This window comes from Dermatophagoides farinae, chromosome 8 (genome assembly GCF_024713945.1).
Source record: "Dermatophagoides farinae isolate YC_2012a chromosome 8, ASM2471394v1, whole genome shotgun sequence".
Lineage (NCBI taxonomy): Eukaryota > Metazoa > Arthropoda > Arachnida > Sarcoptiformes > Pyroglyphidae > Dermatophagoides > Dermatophagoides farinae.
This window is the reverse complement of record NC_134684.1, coordinates 2,777,347-2,787,473: the sequence shown is the minus strand read 5'-3', so window position 1 is coordinate 2,787,473 and position 10,127 is coordinate 2,777,347. Positions and strand designations below refer to the sequence as shown.

At 27.9% G+C, this 10,127-nt stretch overlaps 1 protein-coding gene across 1 annotated transcript; it reads left to right on the top strand.

Annotated features, from left to right (window-relative positions):
- The first annotated feature begins 6,961 nt into the window (after positions 1–6,961).
- LOC124495964 (pancreatic triacylglycerol lipase) lies at positions 6,962–9,469 on the top strand. Its single transcript, XM_047059414.2, has 5 exons — positions 6,962–7,146; positions 7,318–7,418; positions 7,500–8,578; positions 8,641–8,993; positions 9,069–9,469. The coding sequence occupies exons 2-5, from the start codon at positions 7,337–7,339 to the stop codon at positions 9,211–9,213; spliced, it is 1,659 nt and encodes a 552-aa protein (XP_046915370.2). The 5' UTR covers positions 6,962–7,146; positions 7,318–7,336; the 3' UTR covers positions 9,214–9,469.
- Positions 9,470–10,127: the final 658 nt, after the last annotated feature.

Genomic DNA, 10,127 nt, shown 5'->3' with positions numbered 1-10,127 from the left:
TCAATGGCAATTTGTATCATTTCTTCCTACACTGCTGACACAAAAACCGATATTTGTTTGAATTTTTTTTTTTGTTCACACTTTTTTTTCTTGTTGATTGATGTGTATTCGTTGTTGATAATGTGAAAAATATTTATTTTTTATTGAAAAAAAATAAGTGAAAAAATCTATCAACATCAATGAATGATGATTTTTCAATTCAATATCATGAATGATGCAAAATAAACAATATGTAAATAGAGTGGAAAAAATAATTTTTTCGTTCTATTTATAAATGTAAAATGAAAAGATTCTTGAAAAATAATTTCTTTTTTTTTGAAATTTTTATCAACTAATGATGATAGTGAATTCATTCGCATTGGATGCCATTGGATAAAATAGTAATTAGTTGAAGATGAAAATTGGAAAAAAAACAATGAGTGAAATTAAAAATAGAGAACAATAGAGATGAAACAATAAAACAATTCGTGTGAGATTCACCGTATCGATACACATTCGTTTACAGAACAAATTGTATTGATAATAAAATTCTAATTCTGATTCTGGTTCATCCCAACGATTATCTAATTTAGACCAATAGATGAATGAATCTCATGAATTCAAGTATTCATTATATTAAAATGATCTAACTTTGTTTTCGTTATTTTGTTTTTTTTCTGGTTTTTTTTTCAATTTACCAGATAGAATTTTTGTTTTGATCATCATTCATTTGGTTTTTTTTTTGAGTGCAAACAACTGCCTTGAGCATAAATCCAATCTTTGAATTGAATGGGCAATCTAGAAAAAAAATCCAAAGAAAAAAATGAAATTAAAAACACAAAATTATTACTGGAATGCATTTGAAGAATAATGAGAAGCAAAAAAAAAAAAACGCTTGCACAAAATTTGATTTCCGTTTTATTGTTGATTACAGCAAAAATGTTCCAATAATAACAATTATGCATTGAATGAAAAACCCAACTGATATCATCAAAATTCAAATGAAAATCCCTTAGGATTTATAGAATATAAAATGATAGAAATACGAGATAAAAAGAAAAAAAATTTTTTTTGTTTCAATGTATAAATAATTATAACATCAACAATAACAGCAGCTAAATCAAAATCAGAATCTCATCATCATTAAATTTTTTAACAAATACTTTCTCCTCAAAAATTTACAGGTTTTTTTCATCATTTTTTTTTCTTGATATGTATTACGACTTTTAAAGTTCATCATCATCTTTCATGAAAAACCTGAAATTTAGTTCGTCGTCGAATGTCAATGTCCATGGTGATGTTTGTGAACGTTCAATAGAGAATGCTTATATATCTTAAAATCGTGACTATAAGAGGCAATTTTATTTTATCATAAGATTATTCTTATAGTAGTGATTTTCGGGTAATTCGTATATGTTAAAATGAGAAAAAAATGAACATTCTATCGTTATCATAGTATTTCAATGGGAAAAACCTGAATAATATGATAAAAATAATATTTTAATCTATGAAATTGAATATGAATTCTTGAAAAATTGTTCAATTATTTCTATCTACGCTGATTGCCGCATTTTCTTCACACGAATCACTGTTTATCATCCAGGCAGTTTGGTTTTTTACCACAACAATCTGCAAAATTGGCTCTGAATTCTATTGTTTCGAAAATCAATGATTTATATGATCGTAATAATTTTGGTTCTGTAATCTCTCTTTCTCTCTCTCTTTTCCCAACAATTCAATTACGCTTAGATCCCGAACTTCGACCTAAATTTGTATTAACACAATCTATTTTGAATCACGAAAAATTCGGCGGATATTTGTATCGTTTTGGTATGCATAATTCCGATTGTTCGTTTTGCTCATCATTGACGCAGTTCTCGTTGAATTTATTGCTCCAGTTCTCTGCTTTCCATTTGGAGTGGTTTCGATTTGCAAATGATGCTAATCTTGATCCTATATTAATGTTAATGTGTTTGCTCTGCTGCAAGGTAGACCGTTGCCTTTATTTTTTAGTTTATATTGATTGTATTTATTCCAAATTAGTAGTAAAATAATAGTTTTTTCCTTTTAATTTTTTTTAATATAATAATGGACCAATGGTTTCTTGTTTTTGAGAATAACAATGACATATTTTTCTCATTTTTTATTTGTACAGAAAAAGAAAGAGAGAGGGGAAGTGAGGAAGGGAAGGAGAGAGAGAGAAAAAAAATTGCCTAAAATTTACCCTGTGCTTGTAAAATTGATGAAATTTTATAAATCATAACAAAAAAAACAAAAATTCAATTTAATTTTGCTTCTGGCAAAATTTTCCTAAGATAATTTTGTTGTCCACTACAACTCGATAATTTCAAGTTCATTCATAGTTGTCCATGTCACCTTTTTTGTGGCAGATGATTGTCAAATATTTTTGTCAAATTTGATTGATTGTGAATGAAAATGTTATTATTAAAAAATTATTATTAATAAAAATAAAAAAAATGTCAAATTCCAAATTAGTAAGTTGATAAATATGTAAGGATATATTATGATTAATTTGCGATTTAAATATAGATTCTATGTTTATTTTTCAAGTTTTGTTGATTTTCGCTGGAATTTCTTGTTGCCAAGTTTGTTCTATTAAGAATATATATACCATAAGAATTTAGACAATTGTGTATGCCATTCACATTACAAAAATTGAAATGTCAAATAAAGAACAGAATAAAAATATGTATGCATGTCAGGGAATTATGATTTTCATAAAATCATAACAATCCCACGAATGGAATCAAAATGACCAATTAAACATCCGAACATCAAAGGATGCGATGAACATCAGTAAACCTTTGAACATCCGATTGATAAAACAAAACAAATTATAATTCTGAAATTTACTATATAAGCTAATCTAAAAAGAATAATAAAGTACGATAATTTTATTGGTGATTTGAGTGAAACAGCAACTGATTTTCCTGATATGCACATATGGATAAAAATGATCGCGAGTGAAATGATCAAAAAGTAAATTTATTTTCAATATCATTCACGTGAAAAGAATTTAATATTTTTTTTTGTTTTTGTTTTGAATACATTATGTCAAAAATTTCATAATCCTTAAAATACTTTTTTTTCAAAAGATTTCTTTATCAGGCAAAAGATTGCCCCTCATGGATTATTCATGTTTACAGTCGATAAAAGATAACTGTTATGCATATATTGAATATAATCACGGTTCTGGTTTCAATTTTTCCCTATTTAGTTTCCAGTATTTACAGGTTTAAATCGATTTTTTTTTGATTGAATTGGATTTAATTTTTTTCTCTACTCGTCGAAATTCTTGGTAAATTACGATTTTGCTTTCATTTCAAACAATCTTATTTAGACTGAATTTTCTGCAATAAATTCAAAGGTTCGTAAAAGACTACTAATGCCTCAAAAAATCATAACAATAACAAAATAATGGTAAAAAATGAAATTCACTCTATTTACTTTACCAGATGAAAAAAAAAGTTTTATTCCAATGATGAATTTTGATGGAAAAAAAACTGAAAAGTTTTGAATTTAATGATAGAATTTTAAATAAATAAAATAGACTTTTTTCAATGAAAATTTTGCCATTTGTTTGACATTAACAACAACAGAATTTTTGATGATTAAACAATTTCACTGATATAATGTTTTACAATGTCATCATGATATTGAACACTCACCTGAATCTATTTCTATTTCTTTATGATTGATTGCCATAATGGTGAATTGAATTCACGAATGTAAATTACAAATATATCCAATATGAAAACATCATCATGATGATCATCAATTGAATGATGTGCGAAAAAATGAACAAACAGAATTTGACAAAAAAAACCACCACCAAATGATTAACAAAAACATTAACAAAACAAATGATGATGATTAAATATGTGATTTTTTTTTGCCTCTAAATCGATGCACGAATTTTTCACTTCAGGCAGTTTTTTCAACAAAAAAAAAGAATTGAATAGAATAAAATTTTTTTGAAATACAAAAAAAAAAAATACAAAATTACCAATTCATTTTCAGTTGGAATAATTTAATCTTTATCTTTAAACATTCGACCATATTTGAATGGAATTGGTCGGAAAATAAACCATACTCATGAGAATTTTTTTTTTTTTTTTTGGTTTTTGGAATTTTGAAAAGCGCAGAATCTTCTTTTCAATAGCATTTCATTCTTGAATTCTGATCGGCGCGCGTCATAAAATTCATCTTTATTGATAACTGACTATAGTAAATATAAATAAATTGACTATATTTCGATATCTAAATTTGTTTTTTTGAATGAATGGAAAAAATAGAAAAATCAAATGGCTATTGATACTTTTTCAGCAGCAGTTTTTCGAAATTTTTTTTTTTGTTTTTGTTTTCAAATTCATATTTTTTTCATCAAAATTGCTTGTTGATTAATAAGATGATGATAATAATAGTCCTATGGATATTATTTAAATTTACTAATTGCTGTAAATATTATTATTTATGAATTTTATTGTTGTTAAAATGAAAAAACAAATTAGGCAAAAAAAACAAACAAAAAATATTGATCTGTCCACATTGATTATTGTATTGATACTGTATGCTATAGTTTATCTATAGATAGCGATATTGACAATGAAAACAGAGAGAAAAAAATTTTTGTTTTTGTTGTTGAAAAGATCATTACAGCATGAATGTGTGAATGGTGTCAAAATTATAAAAATTTGAATCAAGAAAGAAAAAGAGAAGAATTATTTTCTATTTTGTTTTTGTCACGATTCTGGTTAACCCTGTTGTTTGTTTGTTTGTTGTTATAAACATCATCATTATTATTATTTGTATACAAACGAATTGAAATTGATCAAATGTGCATGTGTAAACATCTAATATTGCTCAAAGGATTATGGTGAAAATTTCTATGAGTAATTAGTTGTGAAAAAAATGCAACAATAGAAAACAAAAAACTATTTATCTTGGATACTTTAATATACATAAAAAAAACATCCTTCCGGCATTGTAAACATAATTTGTGAATGATCTAGTTTGGGTTTCATTTACTATTTAGAGATTTTTGTCACATTTGTCCTACACTCAAACAGGATGGTAGAAAACCTTGAAATTTTCTAGAATTTAAACCAGAAAAGGCCATGTTTGATATGAAACAGATACATATTAGCTTTAAAATTGGATGATTCGATTTTCTTTTCACACATTTTTTTTTCTGTTTGTTGATAGAATGAAAAAGAAAAATTATATACACTCATACCCCGCTTAACGCTGCCCCGTTTAGCGCTGATTCGATATAACGCTGTATAATTACCCTACATTGCATTACATTGTTACATTGTATATGAAGGGTAAAAATGCATTATGTAAAGATAGCCCCGCTTAGCGCTGTTTCGCTTAACGCTCAGAATTTTTGGAACGTAACCCCCGCGTTAAGCGGGGTATTACTGTACAACAGAATGAACAAATTATGATGATCATCATGTTATAATAATCATCATTCTGACCAACAAAAAGCGAATAAGAATGAGATTCCAATTGTCTTTGATGATGCATCAAAGTGAAAAAAAAATTGTTTTCTTCTTTTTTTCTTTCAAATTCAATTCAGGCACATAACATCTGTGGCCAACATACTTTATCAGTGGTATCGATTATGATTGAAACCAAACAAAATAAAACGAGTACAGAATCATTGAATTCACTGGGAGAACATTGAGAAAATTCAATTATCATTTGAAAAACATTGTAGAACTAAAATTCTTATGAGGAATTATGAAAAAAAAAAATTGATGATTGAATTTTGTAATGTTGATAAAAGCAAATACATCTCCGGACATTTGTATGTGTGTGTGTGTGTGTGTGTGTGTGCTATCTTTATCCATGTCTTCCACATTTGTTTGTTGACATATTTTCCATCAGATAGATTTCATTCAGTACATTTGCTTGCCAAATAAATATACAAATCTATATAGTTGAATGTAGATTTCGGTCATCAAGGTCCAGAAAAAAAAATTTCCATACTACTACGATTCAAATCAGATCAGTACCGACAATTTTTTTTTTTGGGTTTATTCATTTAATTGAATTTTTCTTTTTTTTTTTTTTTGCTTGTCATGGATGTGTATGAGGCTTAACCTAGAATTATATTATTATTACGATACACATATGATGATGACGATTGATGATTGCATCACATGATTAGAATTTTTGTTCATTGTTTCAAGAAAAGAATTAATTCTTTTACTCTCGCTCTCTCTCTCTCTCTCTCCCTCTATCCAATGATTGAAATTAATAATATGAATAGCTAGTGTTGAGCTCTGATTTATGCATACACAAATTTCAATGACCAAACCAAATTCATCGTAAGGAATATATTTTCATATATTTCTAATGCCTCTTTGTTCTAATTTTTTTTCCAACAGCTTTTCATTCGTTGATGATTTTATGGATTTTATTTTTATTTTTTTTTTGCTGATGACATTCGCACATCAACGGGATGGGTAATCACTCAATTTATTTTTCAGGATATCATTCATTTTTTTTTATTTGATTTGGATTGTTTGGTTTTGAGATTTGATTTTTTTTCAAACACTGTGATCACTTTTTAAACAATTTCAAGCTCCATTAATTTGATTGAGCTATACGGTTGTCGTTTGTATGTTTTCAAGCTGACATGGTTGCATAGATCCATAATAATAATAAATTGTTTTAATTCTTTCAGAAGTGGATTTACGATTGTCATCGATCAAAGCATACAAATACTTGGATGTCAGTTCACATTTTTGTTATTATGGCGACTAGGAATTTGTCGAATTATCCAGATGAAGCGATTCAAATCCATTTCTGTTGATTAACTTAAAATTTGAAACGGTTTTTTTCGGTGGTAGCTTGACAATTAGTGGTTAGGTTGTAGGTCTACTTATACATAATGGATACTGATTTCATTGAAATCTATATAAATACAGCAAATCTGAAAAAGATTTTTCACAAAAAATTTTCTGTTTCTTCACTGTTGACAAAAAAAACTTTGCACACCTAGAAGAATTGAAATAAATTCAACAAAAAAAATTTAAATTGTTTTCACAATCTGTAAATTAACATCTTGAAGCTTCAAAATATTCAATATTCATCGTGAAGATTTACATATTCCATGTTAATGTTCATATTTCGGTAATGTTTTTATATGATGATGATGAATTTTATTAAATGTTATTGTTTTGAAATTCTGCAGCTGTTGTTACATACATTGTGTATGTGTCTATTATAATAAATTTATTCGAATCGATTGATTTTTTTTATTCATCCAATTTTTTTTGTTGTTATATAATAATTGTACTATAGTTAACGAATTGGATTAAAAATGTATAAATCATTCATTTGTATTTCATCTATAATCTTCATTATTTCCATAACATATATTGAATGCAATGGTCAAAATAAAGGTATAATTTTTTTATTTAAAAATCATCATTAATTGTATACGATGTTGAATTCCATTTTTTTTTTGAAAATTCAAATCATAGATGAAGTTTGTTATGGTGAATTTGGTTGTTTTAAAAAAGCTCAATTGAGCATGGACATTAAAGCGGAAAATGTATTTGGTCACTATCCTGATACTCCCGAAAAAATTAATGCAAAATTCCATGTATTTTCCTGTCATGATCGTTATAATCCAACTATTTTGCCTTATAACGTAACTGAAAAAGATTTTCATAATTTGAACTATGATCCAAAAAAACGCACAATATTTATAATACATGGTTATGTTGATTATTATACTCAATTCAAGTGGATGGGAGATTTAAAAGATCTTATTCTACAAGCAAAGCCATGTTCATTGAATGTTATAGCTGTCGATTGGCGTGGTGGTTCAATGCATATCGACTATTTACAGTCATCATCCAATACCAGATTGGTTGGCGCTATGATTGCAAAATTTATTGAAAAAATGAACAATGTTTACAAGACAGACAATGATCATTATACAATTATGGGACATAGTTTAGGAGGACAAATTAGTGGTTTTACTGGCAAACATTTACGTAATCCGAAAGCACGATTGATACTTGGTCTTGATCCAGCTGGTCCAGCATTCAATGATGTTAACGAAGACGGTCGTCTAGTTCCGGATGATGCAAAATTAGTTGTATCTATCCATACAAATGGTGGTAAGAACGCCCTCGATGGCATAGGTACACTCAACCCGTCTGGTCACTATAATTTTTTTCCCAATGGGGGTGAAACACAGCCTGGTTGCGATTTCGTTTCCGGAATTGCTGCACCATTGACAAAAGGTGCATATGAAGGATTTCAAATGACAGTAGCTTGCTCGCATCTATTCGTCGTTTATAAGTTGATGAAATATAATGAATCGAAAGATGATGATTTCGAATCAATGGGTTATCGCTGCAAAAACTATGAAGCATTTGAAGCTGGTCAGTGTGGCAATTGTCGTGAAGGTTCAGATGATTGTAAACCCTTTGGTAGATGGTTTGATTGGTGGCAAACACAAAAATTATCAAAAGAATGGCGAGAACCGATCATCTATTATATTGATACGCAGAAAGACCAACCTTTATCATATTTTTTCTATCAGATCAAGGTATAGTTTCAATATTTAGATTATCCTTGGTGTTGGATTAATTATTAATTTTTAAAAATAAGCTTCGAACCGGAAGTTCCTTCCCTACTTTTGATGGTCGATTATCCATGAACATTACTGGTAGTCTACGAAACGATTTCAGCGAAAATATTCTAATGGATAAAAAATTTGAACCAAACAAAGAATACACCTATCTATATAAATCTAGAAAATCGCTTGGTCGTATCGAATCCGCAGATTTAACATTGACAAATAAGGTGTTACCGAAGGTGGTTGCAGTTAGTATGGATAAAGCTATCACCGCGATTCCTGAGGTAAATAGTGAAGTGACCAGTGCTGATCTCCCCAGTTTAATCAAAAGTCAAATTGTTGTCGAAGAGATTCAATTCAACTACTTGAATAGCTATTCTGAAAGGTTTGTTTTATTTATTTATTTGATTGGTAATAAGAATTTATTTTTTTTTAATTTTAAAATGAAAAAAATCAATAGTAAACGCCGTTCACTGTCATCAGTGTTGAGAAGCCGAAATGGACCCGTGCAAGTAACAAACAAAGATGTCACACATTTCACCAAATTTAAATCATCTAACAATATAGAAATTAAACTAATCATAAATGAAACACATGTGGGATGATGATCGAAGATAATCACCCTCGAAGCACAATGTTTGGTTAACATTGAAAAACTTAATTATTAGATTTTTGAATAGGATTTTTAAAAGTAATTTAGAAAAAAGTCTAAGATTTTATTCGTTAAAATTTATGTTCACGAATTGGATATAGCCATTTTAATCGTTCATTTTTATTGAATCCATTCATAATCAAGAAATGAATAAAAGTGATAATCAAAAAAAAAAAAAACTGTCCAAGAGATTGTCACTAAATTATTCACACCTTTTTTTAATGTATCACTCAATTCAAATTATTTTGATTGTCATCATCTAATACCAGATTGGTCAATGCATGATTAACATTTGGTTTTGATCCAACTGGTCCAGCATTTCATGATGTTTATGTGAAATTATATTTGGCCAATTTACTATGGAAGAAATTATTATGAATTTCATTTAAAAAAAAAAATCTACATAAAAATCGTCATAAAGCTTTGTTCGAATTTTTTTTTTCATTTTTTTTTCGCCTCTCAACATAGCACATTGACATGTGATATTAGTGATTTTATAATATCTCACATACAATGCCCTCGGATATATTGTATTCATAACCGATAAAAAAAAAGAGAGAGGGGCCAATATTCCATTGGAATTATTCCATTTTTTTTTACAAGCAACAAGTGTTTATCGTTTTTTTTGTTTGTTTGTTTGTTTGTTTTCATAATTATTTCATTGTACACAAGAGAAAAAAAATGAAATTTCAAATGAAATACTGGCGGCGATATGGGAAGAAACAAAAACCATCACGCTATTCAAGTGATTTTGCAATACAAATCTTGTTGAATTGATTATTTTTGTATGTTGAGGTTAAGAAGATTTATATATTATTCTTAAATGTTTTTACAAAAAAATTTTTTTTGAATAACATATTCTCACAA